Consider the following 18,036-nt stretch of genomic DNA (forward strand, 5'->3'; position numbering starts at 1 on the left):
GTGCTCACAGCATTTCTGCGTGCCATTCGGGGGGTTCATGTATTTCCTAGAGACTCCCATCCTAGCTCCATGCGGGCTTCGCGTTTTGAGTGTGCCAGCCACAGAGGCAGTTTGACAGTGGGCACCAGGGAGGCTACACCTATGCTCAGAGATAAGACGCCAGAATTCTCCATATAAGCACTATACATACAACAAGCATTTGCAACGCAATAGGTCTCGCATTTACACGAGTTTAAGCTATTGGCATTGTAAATGACAATGCCTTTTATTTATGTTCAAAAAACAAAAATAAAAGGCATTGTCATTTGCAATGTCAATAGCTCGAACTCGCGTAAATGTGAGACCTATTGCATTGCAAATGCTTGTCTTCCAATAGCTTTTTCCTTGATTGCATCTTATTAATAAAAATGCTTTCCCCACGTCAGTGCTCTTTCCAGTGATTGCATCTCATTACTATAAATGTTTTGCACTCTTTACATAGAATGGATTTTACTAGTACAAATGTTCTTCTCTTCAGCGATCGTTAGTGACTGAATCTAATTAGCACCAAGTCTCCCCCAGATCAATGTTTATTACATTGATTGGTTAGATCTCATTTGTACAAAAATTAAGCTTGGTTATATTTTTGGCACGGTAATTGTCTCTTTATTGCTAAAGCTCTTCAGTGTTAATCACATTAATTGTATCCCAGGAGTATAATGTCATTCTTTTTCATTTGATGACAGCCGTTGTGTGTGTGTCTCCACTTTTAAGGATTTCCAAACACTGCCTATAACATGGATACACACAAACATTTTCCCTGTGCAAAAAAGTGTTGTCTTTGATGTGACCGAGGGCCGCATTGATGCCGGCGTTGTGCTGTCGGGCTAGGTGTGGGGTTTAGGGGGGGTGAATTCATTGACGGTAAGGTGGGTGTAGGAGAAGCAAAGCATATACATCTATTTGCTGAAATCCACAATGTGAAAACAGAAAACCTGTAATTGATCCCGGCTTTCCCACTTTACATCCTATGCAATCGTTTTATTTCACTTTCCTTCCTTTTCTTCATTATTACATCTACGAGGACCTAGAAATACATTACTTCAGAAGGTGCGCTGTACAATACCTTCTCCTGTGTTTGATTCAATAAACTATAATGATTTATTTGTATAATAGGAACCCAGGGCACCCAAAGAGTGCACATAAGAACTAACTTGCCTCTTTAGTTCACTATTGACATTGTTGTCACGGTGGGGGGGAAGGATTAATGTTTCTAGATTCATGTTTGAAAACTATCACTTTAAAAATAATACTTCTCAATGCACTGATATAATCTGATGTCCTAAAGTGAAAAAGGACTGCATGTTAATTAAATGCACTTTCTCATATTTTTACACTTTTGCTGCAAGATGGCTTTCAAAATAAAGGTGCTCTTAAAGTTAAGTGGTGCAGGACTCAACAGTTACTTCGTTTCTTTTACACAAATTAACCTTTAAATAAATGCTTGCCTGTTTATTTAACATATTTTTATTGTTCGCATCTCTCCAGTAAACAACAGCCGAGTGCTGCTGTACACCAGGGGACTACATGCGGCCGCCGGGCCATACTTTTGATTATCAGTGGTCTATAAAATGTTCTTTTCCTCGTCTCAGTGTGCATTTGCTGCTGTCAATTCTTCCCTCTCTACTTTTCACCAGAATCTGTGTCGCCGTCAGTTGCTTCTCTTGGTTTTCTTTAAAGCATAGCCTGAACGTTTTCTATAGACTTCTTTCACCGATACCAATTTGTACCAATCCAGTCAACTAATCCAGGGTGAGTGCTGATTCGAGTAAGACTGTTTTCCCACAGGTGTCGGGTTGCATGGCCACATACACAACACAACACTGAAGAATGGGAAGGATGTTTTTGTTGAATAATAGGGACACTGCTTCTGCAGCAAGCAGATGCTGATTAACCCGACTCCTGCCAGACAGCCACAGTATCAGCAATGGCCTCAGAACAAAGGTAATTTAGGATGGCATGTCCACCATCAAGGAACACTGCCTGCGGGGAAACCACTTTTTAGGTCAAGCCTAGGCAGCGCATGTGCTGTCCTTGAGACATGCTGTATCTCCTCTGTGGGCTTTCAGCATGCCACTCGCTTTTGATTTGTTCGTTTGTGTGACTTTCGACATTCTTTTAATTTCTGTGGTGAATTCTTCAGATTTGTCCCTCCTTTCACATGTATCATTTCTCTTGTGTACCTCGCTGCTAGTTTAGTTGGACTATTTCTTTCATTTGCTTTGGGTCGGGTTTTCGAAATGTTGTGTTTTTGGGTTCTTTAATAAAATGCGCCGAATTTGATGGTATTGTATTTTGTATTCTGATTTAATAACTCTGTTTTGTGTTTAGTGTGCGGTCGCTTCGCTTTGTGTTGTTTTTTTTTTTACTTGTTGTCCCCGTTAGACAGCTAAGATAAACACCCTTTCGGGCGGGGCCACGTTCTGCATTTATTGAAGGAGCAGCTACTGCTGGGACATGTAGTCCATTTGATTTTTGAGGAGACACTCGAATCTTCGTTGGATTCTGTACAATGAAGCAGTAAATGTAAAAAAAATTGAGCAAGCAACCAGTCGCAATACCAGGTTATCTCTACTGCAGAATTGCTTACTCTCACATATCCTATAGGCAGTACTATAGTGACAGGTTTAATTCTTTCACATCGATAAACTAACTTCTCTATTATGTAGAAAATGGCTCAAATTTAAGTGAAAAGGGCAAAGTTTCACAATATGAATGCATAGCAAGGATAATTTCTCAATTGTTTATAAAGGTGTGTTTCATGTGTACTATAGAAGGAAAAGCTCTTATCTGTTATCGTCATCTAGTGACCATTATTTGAATAATTTTCAAAACACTGAAGAAATTGTTCTGTGATAAAAACAAAGTTCAGACCACTGAATGTAACATACGTAACTTACATTCCGTAACAGACTGATTTAAATTTGTATTCAGATTTGTGAAGGAAAAAAATGGTGTCCCGCCGCCATTGTTAGTGAGGGGATGTGCCAACTGTCTGTCTGAAGCAGAGGTACGAGGGAAAGGTGTTGTCATGGTCTCACCTGCGTGGCCAAGGATTCTTAATATTTCACACTGAGGCGCTATGTAGTGCAAGGAGGAATAACCACCTCTGAGCCATATGTAGTGAGACTGACCTGCTACTGGTGTCTTTTCTCGCATTGGCACCCAGTGAGTCTACTCTAAACACCACCATGGAGCAGAGGTGAGTGTACACTGTGTACAATAGAATTTGTCCGAGAAGCATACCTTTCCAGTACAAATTAGAGTATGTCGGAACATTCCCACGCATCGAATGTATGCTGTGCACTGCATACATGTCAAAAGACACTGTTGAGGTGGGAGACTCCCAATTTTTTACGCCAAAGATGGCTTTTAGATTTATCCCTCCTATAATAGCTCTGTTTCAATAGAAGTCAGTGGGGAAAATACATTCCACTGATTTGTTTTTCAAAATCTTCAACTTTCCTCTTTAACTGTCATCTTTCAAAATTGTTTTAAAAACCTGGCAAATTTCCCCTTCTTTCGGCCTGCTTCAAGTAGGCATTTGTTTTTTATGCAAAGCCTGGTTTAGCTATCCTAGATCAGCCTTTGCCTCAAAATCTATAGGTTTTATCATTGCGCTGGATAGTAAATAGCAAGCTCTGCATTGTGCTAGCACTGTTGTAATGCCTTAGAAAGTCTGGGCCCTAGTTTTCTTACATCATTACTGTTGGAATGTATGATTATTGTATGCTATTGCATACATTTTCAGTCAGGCTTTGTATCTCCCCCCCAGCTTTATCTTTGAGATGGCCACATTGTTAAGGGAGGCTTGACTATTATAGAGGGAATTCCATATCATCTACCTTTTCCTCACAATATTCTGGTCTCAAAGAGATAAGACCAACTTGCGCTGGCTCGGAGAGACATTATGTATGTGGGATTTTCAAAGTGCTGCCTGTGTGCTAAAGCTTGCGTGCACGCGCGCTGCCGCCAATCACTGCTGCGCGCGCACCACTCGCGTGCTTACCACACAGCGCTTCCCGTCCTCGCAATCACTTTCGCTTTGATCGCGATTACTTTCGCTTTCACGGCCGCGCGGCCAATGCTTGTTATTTTTAGAAATTGATGACTGGTCCCACCACATGTTTGGAGCGACTCTCTGTATTTGCAGCATTGGGCCACATTCAGTAAATTCCAGCACTGATTGGCATCTGGTCTATGTTATAGATGTAAAAATCCCTAGATGGGTTGTGGAAGGTGAAAATAGTGACGATGGTTACTTCAAAAGAAACAGATTTACTGATAACAAACGTTTCCATCATAAACTTTGTTACATTTTTCAGATTTCAATGTAAAACTTTCAAGTACCTTCATTGTAGTGCATTTTTCATTACACGGGTTTCAGGATATGTTCCAACAGACTGGTGGTGTTCTCACTACACTGAGCGCTTAGTGCTTTGAACTTAGCAGTGCCCAAGAAATGCTTCGAGTCCCGGCCAATTAATTCTCGTTATGAAGATTATTTCGCCCAGCTCGGTCTTGCGAGTACAGAAAGCCTCTGAAGAATCACTAGTGCATTGACTCTCAGTCCGGATAACTTTGTAATGTCAAGTAAGTGTGGTTGCAGTGCAAGCAGCGCTGGACTGGTGCGCAGGGAAGCAGTTTTGTCATAAAATAACATAGTTAATGCTAGTAATACTAGTGCTGTTTGTGGAGGCACCAAGGCATCATACTACAAGCTGGCAGTGTGGGAGGACACGCATGTAGAAAGAATTTCAAGAATGCACCCAGTATAAATGTAACATTAACTTTAATGTTCTCAATGCGTGAACGTGTGCGTGGAAATCTGTGTGTCTCTGTACGTCGGTGTCTGTCTGTGGGTCTTGTGTGTGTTAGTTAAGGTTTACATGAAGTTCCGGTCATGCCTTGTCCGCACCTCATTTTCGTTTGACATGTTTCCATCAAAAGTCAGGTCACTGTATTTTAGAAGATCTATGTTTGTGTGAAAACCTGAGGGTGTTTCTGCTACTCCCACTTTGCAATGCCCCATTTGCACATATGATAGTGGGCTGGCGCTTCTAAGACTAAAATGATTTTACTACCCCACTTGTCTAATATATTAATATAATATAATAATATCAGCGCAAAGTAGTTTCGTGCATGAACGTTAACAGGCACTACCATTTGCACCACTTGCTCTGCAATGCATTACCTTGTGCCACACAAGTTCCCTGTAACCTGTTTTAACTCCGGGCCAGTGAGTGCCGGCACCGTGCCAGAGAGGTCAGTGTCGTATGCTAATAACCAGTGTAGCTAAGTTACGTTACGTATGACCTTGCTCTTCCCTAGCCAAAACAATAGTGTTTTCAAAGCAGTCCCCAGCAAGGTTACACGAGATGTAAAATAATGCTGCGCACACAATTGTAGCTTTGGGAGTATTCATAACTTTTCTTCATATATTTGGAAAGGGATAGTAATCGCACTCTGCTTTTCAAAAAGAGAACTATTGCCTGATTTGCAATTCATTCAAATGCGTGTTTCAGTTCTTCCTCACCTCGGCCAGTTTGGTTCTTATTTACAGTCTCTCAAACCACGAGAAGGCCGTGAAGCGAGAAGCCACCAACATTCCTACATGTAGCTATGAGTAAATGCAATCAGGCCGGGGCATGAATCCGGCCTAATTAGGCGAGAGAGTAGAACACTGAACATGTTAATTAAGCAGACTCCTCCTCCAGGATTAAATGCTACACGGGGTCGGCCTGCGCCAGAAAATAACCCCAGGCACCAACATAAAAGTGGCCCATCATTGAATAGAACTCCTAAAAAAGAAATGGCCCGACTTTAAAAACCTGGGCAGTTTTGCACTTGTAAAGACTTGCTGTAATAGCGTTTTGCAAGGTAAGGGAGACCGCATGAATTTGAGCTAGCTGCAGGCAACATTTGCTTTAATATCAGGGAATCAACAGTAAGCCACGGCCCAGCAGACCGTAAAACAAGCCCTAAAACAAGCAATGAAAATACAATAGGTCTAGCCTATGATTAAGTTAAGGCCTTTGCTTTGCTAGTGGTGTTGTAAAGCAAAGCAAATGGCTTTAACTTAATGAAAGGCGAGACCTATTGCATTTTTTATGCTTGTCTTTATTGCAATTAACACACTCCCTGACCACGAAAAGTTGTGATTTTCAGTGTAGGGCAGGGAGTCTTGAAGTCCATTGTCATATTACAAACATTTATTTCAGTGGACCCATTGCCTGTAGGCAAATGCAGTCACAAGCCAATGAAAAATGTGGAATTCAGCAAAATTAAGTAGTTCAAAATAATCCATTTATTAGGTTTTGTTTTTTCTTCTACTGTCCTGCAAAATGTGAATAGGAACCACTTTTAAATCCTTCCGGAAACAGGATATTGAAAATAGGTGAAATTGTCAACATCATAAACATCAATTGTATGTTTTGTGAAGGCTATGAAGCCAGATAAATCTAGTGCATGTGGACTGCCGTGCAGCTAGGTTTGGTAGACGTACATCAGGCACCTATTGCTCTATCGAGCAACAATGAGTGATTTCACCTCTTTACCTGTTCTGTCACGCTGTGATTTCCTTGTAGACACCGAGAGAGCTAGTCTCACGGCTCAGGTTTTCTGGAGTTTCCTGGCTTCGCCAGACTGGTCCCATCTCCCCTAGGGGGCGCCTTCTTGGTAGGGCTAAATAGCCCATTTTTTATGATTTTATGCGTTTGTTCCCATCTTTTACTTTATTTATCTCTGTTCCCAGTATCTTTCCCCACGCAGGGGAGCCTGTGTAGGGCAAGCGGGTTTGCTTGGCACCAGGTTTGCCTCTTGTTTATTTTGGCCTTCTGTTTTTAGTTCGGGTATTTGAGGATGTCTAAGCGCGTTCACTGGCGCGCCAAAGGCAAGCTCGTCTGCGCTCGTCCGCTCCTGGATTGTGCCGAGCGCCAGAACCCCTGCCGGTTTTGCTCCAGACCCCAGGACTAGAATCTCCTTCTCCAGTAAGGAGCCCCTAAGTCTTAATAATGGCAACATAAATTGCAAACATTTTGATATGTCTGCTCTCTGCCTTGGGAGAGAGGAAGATTGTAACACTTGTGGGTATCTGCTTTCTGGCCCTTTTCCCCTTCCTAGTCTTTTTTATTCTAGCCCGAGAGTTCTCTGAAAAGATGACTCTATTGCGTTCATCTGTACACTTGTAAATGCCTGCCTTCTAGTAAAACATGCATATGAAATGGCAGAACCTATTGATTTATACAAGCCTGATGTCACGCTTATAACGGAAACTTGGGCTACTGATATATCTATGCCAGAACTCCACTCATCGACTCACACTGGTTATCGATTGTACAGAGAAGATCATCGGTTAAAAAGAGGTGGAGGTTAGACATCATCTCCTGTGAACACTTCAGGGTAAACGTCGCGGCCATACAGGCGGATGACTGCGAAGCCTTGTCTTTCAAAATAGAACTAACCAAAAAACACACTTTCAGAGGTTCTCTCATTTATCGCCCTCCTGGCCCTAAATTCTTTTATTTAAGCTCTATCAGCTCTCTTCTGGAGGCTGACATTTTTAACTCTGACCTTCGATTCTCGGAGATTTTAACATTAATTTAAATCAGGAAGACGACAGGGACACCATCTCTGTACTAGAAATCATGGATGCTTTCGATCTTTCACAACATATAACTGATCCCACACACAGTGCAAGGCACACACTCTATTCTGTATTAATAAAGCCATCTCTAGCATTAAAGTACTTCCTCTGACTTGGTCTGATCACTCAGCTCTGTTTTTTCACGCTCAACTGCCCAGCATCTGACACAGCTCCTAACAAGCTGCACTCTTCAGGTCAGTACTGTGCTTGTGCTAAACTTGATCAGAATCAGTTGCAGTGATTGCGGTCTTCATTTGCCCCATCACTAGTCAAAAATCCGGAGTTAGCATTAGAAAACTATTCTATTTGGCTTAACTCTACCTTCTCCCAAACGGTCCCTACAAAAAAAGCTCGCCAAGGCAGGATCCGTCCTTCTGCTCCTTGGTTTACACAAGCGCTTAGGGTAGAACAACAATGTTGCAGACGTCAAGAGAGGAAATGGAGAGCTCAATACAACTCTCATAAGAGAGAAACTTATAAACTCTCGCTAACCAAATATAAGTCTCTTTTGGTAAAAGAAAAGGCAACGTACTTTGCATCGCAAATCGAAGCTGCTAAAAATTCTCTGGAAGAACTATATCAGGTGATCAATATACTCCAAACAACCTGACTACAAAGGAGACTTGGTTAGCCAGTCATTCTGCGATAAGATCGCCTTGCATCTCAGGAGCAAAATTATTTGAATCTTTGACTCCTTTAATCATTCAGGCAACCATTTTTTGCCCGCTCATCAAGGTATAAGGGCAGATCTCCCAGTCTGTGACTCGGCAGCGGACGTCTTTGACACGTTCCTTCCGGTAACCACTACACAAATAAAATATCTTATCATAACCCCTAAATCAGGTTCCCCGGATGATCCTTGCCCGCCCTCGGTTCTTAAGTTGGTCCCTGACATCATCGCATCCAACCTTACAGACCTCTTTAGCAACATGTTTAGAACAGCCATTTTCCTAAAAAAAATCTAACTGGGCCCTGAGAACCCTGCCAAATACCGGCCCATCTCTAGACTTCCATTTCCTGTCAAAAAGGGGATGAACACTCAATTAAATCAGTTTTTCAAAGGCAACAATCGCCTGGATCCTACCCAATTTGGGTTTAGAGCGGAACACAGTTCCGAGACTACTCTGATCAAGGCCACCGACGAACTTAAGTTTATTTTGGACAATGGTGGATCAGCTGCTCTGATCCTGTTGGATGTATTAGCGGCATTTAAAATGATGGATCATTCAACTCTGATCCACCGTCTGGAAGCAATAGGTACCAAAAATCTTGCCTTAAAACTCTTCTCGCCTCCTCCTGTCAGATAGGGAGAATACAATCAAAATGTATGCCTTTTGATCCAACTCCTTTCGCCGGCCCTGCGGAGTTCCCCAGGGATCTTCGCTCAGTCTTACCCTCTTTAATGTGTATGTTGCGGAATTGGCCCCATTGGTCCATTCCTTCGTCTTTGCTCTGACTACTTATGCGGTTGACACTCATATCATGCTCTCTGCCTCCAAAACCACGAACCATACAAGTCCTCGCCTTCAAAACTGTATGAGACATATCAACGCCTGGATAAGCAAACATTGTCTCAAGCTCAATGCCGGGAAAACCGAGGTAATACTGTTCGGTAACAATTCTAACTTTTGATCAGCTTCTTGCTGGCCTGTAGAAATATAACCCCTCCCTGCTCCTACAAGCAGAGCCAAAAGCTTGGGGATCATCGTAGATGATCATCTTAATTTAGGGAAAACTGAGGTGATTCTGTTCGGCAAACAAATCAATGCTGTGGTCTCTTCTTCCTATAACACACAAAGAATTCTTAAGAAAATATTAATCTTTCTTCTCACCTCTGTTAGGAAGTCAGTTATTTCTACGCTAATACTATCCAAAATAGATTACTGCAATGGCCTTTATAATGCCTTGCAGGCCCAATACCTGAACAAACTACAAGTACTCCGGAATTCTGCAGCAAGACTGTTACTAGGACTGCCTAGACACCGGTCGGTTTCACTCGCGCTGAAAGACCTCCACTGCCTGAAGGTCAAAAACAGAATTACGTTCATGGCTCTTTGTCTTACTTACGAAGCCCATCATGACTCTGGACCTATCTTCCTAAAGAAAGCCTTATCCTGGTATACTCCTGCCAGAAATCTAAGACCATTAGGCTCCTTTAAAGTAAATTCCATCAGATTCAAGAAAGCTAAATGAGGAGGAAGCAATTTTGTGTGGGAGCATCAACTCTTGGAATCTCCCCCCGCTCCTTATAAGGTCAACCCCCTCTCTACTCCAATTCAGGAAGTACCTGAAGACTTAGCTTTTCAATCAGTCGGCTCTTCTTTCCTCTCCCTCATCTTTGCTCGCTGGACCAGCGCCAAGACACCTCCGGGTATACGTTGCGCTCTACAAGTTTGTTAACCTAACATAACACCATATTGTTCGGGCAAGGTCTTTCATTTAAACAAAATCTGTGCATTGTGATGTATGCAGTTTTTATTTGCATCATTTGAGCCATGACATCTTATATCAGTGACTTGCAAAGTGAATGGCAAGGACTTGGATGTGATTTATTCTGCATACATGGAGAGATCCAGCAATGCAAGTTGTCAAATGTTGATTCTTGAGAGATGACAGTGCTGAATTGTAATCAGTATACTAAAACAACCAAGGATGGAATGAGCAAAAAGAGTTCCCTCTATCACCAAGGGATGATTATTCCATTTTAAGGAAAGCATTGAATGTGCGTGGAGACTGAAATACTCAATCACACAGTGGAAATATGTTTTTCTCAAAATAAGACCTCCAATTTGATGGGTTCTTGATATTACAATCCTGTGTCTAACTTAAATTTAATTTTTGTAGCCAACGGACATGAAATTTGCATCCATCCATCTAGCATCAATGTTTATGCCTGTCACTCAACCTGTCTGCTTCTCCTTGTGTCTGTCTTTGGGTGTGTTTGTGTTTGAAAGCTACAGAGCTATAGAGACAAGCAAGCTTCCTTAAGCAGTGCCACGATTTTCAGCACGTGGGTATAAAACATAGGGGAATTATTCAATTTAGGAAACCAGAAGCCGAAATCAATATACTGGCAGATACATAAACAAAATACCTCTGGCACCATTAATCACAGTGTTCTTTTAGCCACACTAGTCTTTTTAATTGACTTTGGGCATCAACTCATAATTTTAAGTTTTTCATCAAATATTTTTTTTCCCTGAGACATTTCCTTCATCGAGTATATTTACACATCTCCTACATTTGACAACATGTAAAACATTTATATACAAAACAAATACACATTTATGTTGTTCTTAAACACACTCTCGACTAGTTAGACAAAAAGACATATACATTTTTTGACATTACACACCATATATACACATTTTCAACTGATATTGAAAAGGGGTTTATCTCCCTTTCTGTCCTACTGTTTTGATAACATGATGTTTTTGGGACCATATAGCCCTTGGTCCTCAAAATGTTTTAATTTGTAAAGTCCTAAATAGGGTCGGAGAGTATTTCCAAAAGCTAGTGTAGAGGGGCGGAATTTAAACCGCTGAGCAGTCCATAATGGATCGTTCTCTTCTTTTTCTAGTTGGCTCCGAACCGCTATGTGATTAGTGCCAACGCGTTTCGACCTTAAAAGTTAGGACCAAAGAAATTCTGTTCTCATTAAGGTCTTCTTTAGGGCTAGGCGTATTTTTAGTAAGACATCTTTTCACCTAAAAAGATGACATATGGTGATTTTTAGTGTGTATTCTTACATAGAATAGACAAACGAACTGCTGCGTTAATATTACTCACGTACTGAATTTTATCCTGCTTCATGCGGGTGCAGTAACTTCCTGCCTGTTTAAATAGAATTCAAGATGACTTAATTATGTAGATGTTTCCAATGGTTATAATGGAATTCATGCACATACCAGACTGTTGTGTATAGAGTCCTTCCAATGTGGTGTTTCTGAGGCTCTATCCTAAGTTTCCTAGTCAGTTCCTAACCTTTTTTTTGTAGAATTCATTACTTCTACTGTGTTTACTGTGTTCCATACATGCTCCCGTTTTTGTATCGATTAATGCCTGTGTGCAGATCATAAGCGTTTTTTATAATAGAATATGAACTAATACTTCTTTTCTCGTCCGCTTTGTGGTCTACATTAGCGTGCATTCTCGCGCTGAGTGGTATAAAAGGAGGTGCTTATATACATATTCGCTCATGCCTTGACTTCAAAGGCTGGTTACTTCAATTGCGCAGCGTATTCACGTACTCTCACTTTTCGTGCAGTATTGCTCTGAGTAGTATGGGAAAGCGGTATTTGTGTGCGCATCCGCTCGTACCTTTACTTCAAAGACTTGTTGCTTCAGGCATGCAGCATCTTCGCATATTTCCACTCTTCATCTGATTCCTTCACCTCTCGTTTCCGCGTTTGGTGTGGATGGCGTAGTCCGTTCTCTACAGTCCTTGGATATTTTATTCGTTGTCATGGCGACGCCTGACGTTCCGACATCGATTGTTCTCAATGGTTGGTTACGACCTAGTGAACAATGTTGGCCCTACCACCAATTAAAGGCCACTGAAAATGTGCAACTGTGTATCCTGCGATTGCACTATGAAGGAACAAAATTCATATATGGCAAGAAATACATCAGACATGAGGACTTCACGAATTGCAACACCCACAATGTCATCTACTGTGTTATCTGTCCATGCACTAAAGCGTATATTGGAAAAACAAGCCAGCCTGTAAAAAAACGCATTTCACAACATCGTTCTCGCATCAGATGTAAGACCCCTAATGCACCCATGGTGGCTCACTGTATAGAAAAAGGACATTGGCCAAACTATATGAGGTGGACTGTGCTACGTCATATAACTGGAAGCAATATTGACATTGTCCTCTCCAAAGTTGAGGCAAAAACCATTACATTTTTGGGTACAACTGAAAACGGTTTAAACGAAATGTCGGAATTGATAAATTGCGGTTAAGCAATTTGGGTGAGTTAAATAAAATCCACCAGACTTGCCAACAAATGTGAAATACAGTATATACTTGACTGATCTCCCAACAACTGCATTTCAGAACCATGCAAGTTACGATAAACCACACTCGTACACAACCAAAAGGCTAACCCTTGTAACTAATAAAAAGGTTGACCTCAACAAAGTATCATAGGCGCCCTGCAGCACCGCCGTTGAGTATGCTCAAAATAACAAAGCTTTCACAGACACTCAGTAAGAAATATACTAAAAGCAGACAGCGCCGCTAGTACGTGCTGTCCAATTAGACGAGCCTAAGACAGAGTGCAACGTGCTGATATAGCGTATAACAACACACACAATGGTGGAAAAAGCACTGGATGACGTAGGGAAGTCCTATGGAAGCTTTATGGAAATGCTGGATCGAAATAAGACTTCAAAAATGTCCGTGAATCCAACTATGACACGAAAGTATGGGAGGAACATGCAATTTTGTCAAGTATGCCTGTAAAATCTTTAAAAATCGCCAAATGTGCATTTAACTTATGCGTGAAACCATGGGAGATATATGCATCTTTCTAAAAAATGCTTAGTATACAAATAAAGAAATTCTCTTAAAAAAAAAGCACAGACATAATACGTCACACCAACTAGTGACGCTGGGTCGTAACCAACCATTGAGAACAATCGATGTCGGAACGTCAGGCGTCGCCATGACAACGAATATAAATATCCAAGGACGGTAGAGAACGGACTACGCCATCCACACCAAACGCGGAAACGAGAGGTGAAGGAATCAGATGAAGAGTTGGAATATGCGAAGATGCTGCACGCCTGAAGCAACAAGTCTTTGAAGTAAAGGTACGAGCGGGTGCGCTCACAAATACCGCTTTCCCATACTACTCAGAGCGATACTGCACGAAAAGTGGGAGTACGTGAATACGCTGCGCAATTGATGTAACCAGCCTTTGAAGTCAAGGCATGAGCGAATGTGTATATAAGCACCTCCTTTTATACCACTCAGCGTGAGAATGCACGCTAATGTAGACCACAAAGCGGACGAGGAAAGAAGTATTAGTTCATATTCTATTATAAAAAATGCTTAAGATCTGCACACAGGCGTTAATCGATACAAAAACGGCAGCATGTATGGAACACAGAAAACACAGTAGAAGTAATGAATTTTACAAAAAAAAGGTTAGGAACTGATTATGGTATTATTTGTTTTATCCACTAGGAAACGTAGAATAGAGCCTCAGAAACACCACATTGGAAGGACTCTATACACAACAGTCGGGTATGTGCTTGAATCCCATTATAACCATTGGAAACATCTACATAAGATAAGGAGCTCCAATCTCATGAAGTCATCTTGAATTCTATTTAAACAGGCAGGAAGTTACTGCACCTGCATGAAGCAGGATAAAATTCAGTATGTGAGTAAATATTAACGCAGCAGTTCGTTTGTATATTCTATGTAAGAATACACACTAAAAATCACCATATGTCATCTTTTTAGGTGAAAAGATGTCCTACCAAAAATACGCCTAGCCCTGAAGAAGATCTTAATGAGAACAGAATTTCTTTGGTCCTAACTTTTACGGTCGAAACGCGTTGGCACTAATCACATAGCGGTTCGGAGCCAACTAGAAAAAGAAGAGAACGATCCATTATGGACTGCTCAGCGGTTTAAATTCCGCCCCTCTACACTAGCTTTTGGAAATACTCTCCGACCCTATTTAGGACTTTACAAATTAAAACATTTTGAGGACCAAGGGCTATACGGTCCCAAAAACATCATGTTATCAAAACAGTAGGACAGAAAGGGAGACAAACCCCTTTTCAATATCAGTTGAAAATGTGTATATATGGTGTGTAATGTCAAAAAATGTATGATGTCTTTTTGTCTAACTAGTCGAGAGTGTGTTTAAGAACAACATAAATGTGTATTTGTTTTGTATATAAATGTTTTACATGTTGTCATAAATGTAGGAGATGTGTAAATATACTCGATGAAGGAAATGTCTCAGGGAAAAAAAAGATTTGATGAAAAACTTAAAATTATGAGTTGATGTCCAAAGTCAATTAAAAAGACTAGTGTGGCTAAAAGAACACTGTGATTAATGGTGCCAGAGGTATTTTGTTTATGTATCTGCCACGATTTTCAGCACAGCATTGGTAACAGCGAAGAGGATCTGTTATCAGTGAGCATGGGTAGCTTGCTTTATAAGCGTGTTGGTGGTCTGGTCTCTGTTCCTCTGCTTGCTTGAAGTGTGGTCTCTGCAAGGTTTGCTTAGCAGTCAATATCTTTCTGCTATTTCTGTTCACTGAAGCTCCTGTGCTGTGTTTACTGTTCGAAAAGATGTCTTCCTCATAGTCTGTGAACAGTTTGCACCGGTGAGTTGCTCCTTCCTCAGCAGTTTGTTGGGTATGCAGGGTCTGTCGAGCCTGCTCTGGGTGATATACATGGACAGCGGCCGGAGGACATCATAAGACAACCGATGATGCTGTATTTGTTTCCAAACAGGTCTTTATCTGTACTGAATGCCCCCTGTCTGGCGAGCCGACCTCCCAGCCTGTGCCACCATGAGACAGTGGGAAGCGCTGTGCGACTTGGACGGGGAGTACAAAGAGCAGGTCTGGCAGTTGTACAGCTCTGGGGTCCTGCCGATGGAGGTGCGCCACTACCTGGCCGCGTGGATTGAGTCTCAGGACTGGTGAGTGTGAAACATCCCCATTCCCACGGTTTGTCTAAGAGCAGGTATAACTAATGCCGCAAGGGTTCTTCTTCCCTGTTGGTTGCCACTTTAACTATATGTGAGGCTAGCTGAATCCTCTCCACCCAGTGTGGATGCTTGTGAACGAATTGTCTTGAAGGCAAACATATACTGTACAAATAAGCAAGGGATTATTTCAAATAAGTTAACCAGAAAAACATACCAGTTAGGCCCAAAGCAGCCAATGACAACGAGGCTGGGCATCCAATATTACAACTTTTCATTTTCAAAGAAAACTTCCATACCCAAAATCTTGATGGCAGACAGCTGCACACCATGTGCCTCTAGAACAGTTTCATGCTGTACAACCATTTCAAGGTAATCAAAGAGTACCTCAATTGCCAGGATCAGATACCCCCCACAATAGGTGCAGTGTGAAAGCTTTAAAGTGTTCTACTGACCGTAGACCTGCAATCTTCTCACACCTTATGTCACCAGGAGGAGTGTGGAAGTCCGGTCAGGAGCAGCCGAGTGGTATTTTCTCGCCTGTCTTTACACATCTCTCCCCCCCCTCTCTCTCTTGCTCCCTCTCTCCCCCCCCCCTCTTTACCTCTCCCCCAGGAATCATGCCAAGCGGGATCGCTCTGTGGCTCGGGTCCAGCTTCAGAATCTGCTCGAACACCTGGACTATCAGCACAGCCGCTTCACCCAGGAACAGAAAATCGTAGAACGGCGCAGCATGCTCAAGTTCAAGCAGGAGATCCAGGTACTGTGCAACAATCCACCAGATTACAGACAGCATAGTGTACGGCCAGGAAATGCACGCCCTGCCTAAGGCGTGAACGTGCGGGAGGAGAGTGCAGCAGTGTGTGGACACCTAGGGAACGTAGCACCGTTCAAGTGCAGTGCAGCACCAGTGCTGGGAGCGGTGTAAGGGCTGGAAGCGAGTGCAGCGCCACCCTCAGGCGGATTGGGGAGGGAGGGTAGAGATTTCTTGGTAGAACTGTTCCTGCAGATGGCATACTACCTTTAAAGCACGTGGTTACATGACGCTGGTTTCGTGTTGTCTCTGTCTGAAGTACAGCATGCCTTCCAATAGCCACTGGAGTTTCCAAAAATAGATGAACCGCACTGGGGCTTTGGGTTCCTCTGCAGCCAGCCTGATTACTCCAAACCCCATGCCGGTGCCTTTTCCGCTGGAGCTCTCAATTTCTGCAGTAGTGGCTATGCATTGGTGCCATCAGTACCCAAGGATTCATGCTCTAGCAGTTGGGCACATTGGCCCAATTTCTTCTCCTTCCTTCATTGTTCTGAGACACCTCCACCCTGCAGCTGCCCTCTCACCGGATTATCATGCAATTTGAGATAAAATGTGTGTTTTTTTTTATTAATCCACAGGCTCAGTATCAGGAGTGCCCGGTACAATTAGCACAGATTATATTTGATGTCCTCGAGGAAGAGCGAAAGATCATATCTGCAGCCAATGATGCTAAGCAGGTACATTTATTACGCTACCTTGTTTTTATATAACCCACACTTGTGTTTTACTTGGGTGTAAAGAAATAGTGGGAGCAGGAACTTTATAATGATGTTAAATAGAGAAAAAGTCGCTTCAGTAGAGGTGTTGCTGACAATTTAGCGTAAATCAAGTGACTGAATGTTGTCGTTCCCGCCCTCCGATGTACGAGATTTGTGAGCTCTGTAAATGAGCCTTAATCCAGGCCCTGATGAGAGCGGATAATAAAGAGATGGGGTGATATTTGCATTTCCATTTGTGCTTGCTGCATTGCATTGCTGATTGCTTGCATTCTTTTGGTTGTGCCTTTAATTTATTTTACCAAGGTGCTCAGTTTTCAATCTGCACCTACTTCAAATTTTAAATCTGCTTCTCCATTATGCTGCAGTAGTCCATCTTCCCTGCCACCTCTGTGCTACTTGATCCACAGGCCTCCTCCTACTCTGATCACATGACTGTTGCAATTTGTCTTCTCCTTCCCCTTACCCAATCACCATGCTGGAGTTACTTACTTTGGCTTGATTAGACTTCTCATCTATCTTCCTCTCAATTTCTGTATTTTATTAACCTCCCAGGTTGTCGAGCCTGAGCAGCTAACATGCAAATCCAGTTGGGGCGTAGAAGTTAGGAGGGAGTTCCTGTAGCTGCTTCCCTTGTGTGGTCCTCTTAGTGCTTGAAAGAGCTTGATGCTTGATAACTTTTTCTGTATCTTCTCAGATAACTTGCCATAATGGCTCATTTACCTTTGCTGTTGCCATCGATATAATTCATACTGTAAATTCAGAGGGCAATTTCAGACAATTATAATGACAGAAATGGATGAAATATCAGGAAAGACACAAGCCAATATAATGAAAAAGTAAAAAAAGTATTTATTGATACTGAAGTATTCCTTGTTTTAACATGAAATTAAGCAAAACACACACACACCGCATCCATCTCAGTATTCAGACTGAACATTCAAAGAAATATATATACATATATGAATATAAGCAGCAATTTAAAAATTAATCAAGCAAAATGTACTATATATAATCTGATGTATTCTATATCTTTATGACACACATGATTGTCTTAAACATTTTCTGTAGATGCGCCTTGTGTGTAGGTTATTAGAACACAAGTGTGTATCTGTGTTGTGAAGCGACTTCAGCTCCTG

General features: G+C 41.9%; 1 protein-coding gene across 8 annotated transcripts in view; it reads left to right on the forward strand.

Annotated features, from left to right (window-relative positions):
- The window catches only part of STAT2 (signal transducer and activator of transcription 2), a 574,746-nt gene that overhangs the window by 124,695 nt on the left and 432,015 nt on the right, over positions 1-18,036 (forward strand). For all 8 annotated transcript variants that reach the window (XM_085600900.1, XM_085600903.1, XM_085600898.1 and 5 more), the window contains 3 exons: positions 15,172-15,361; positions 15,983-16,127; positions 16,760-16,858. In XM_085600900.1, the coding sequence (XP_085457026.1) occupies positions 15,189-15,361; positions 15,983-16,127; positions 16,760-16,858 (417 nt within the window). In that variant the 5' untranslated portion in view covers positions 15,172-15,188. The remainder of the gene's footprint in view (positions 1-15,171; positions 15,362-15,982; positions 16,128-16,759; positions 16,859-18,036) is intronic.

Source organism: Triturus cristatus, chromosome 4_2 (genome assembly GCF_964204655.1).
Source record: "Triturus cristatus chromosome 4_2, aTriCri1.1, whole genome shotgun sequence".
Lineage (NCBI taxonomy): Eukaryota > Metazoa > Chordata > Amphibia > Caudata > Salamandridae > Triturus > Triturus cristatus.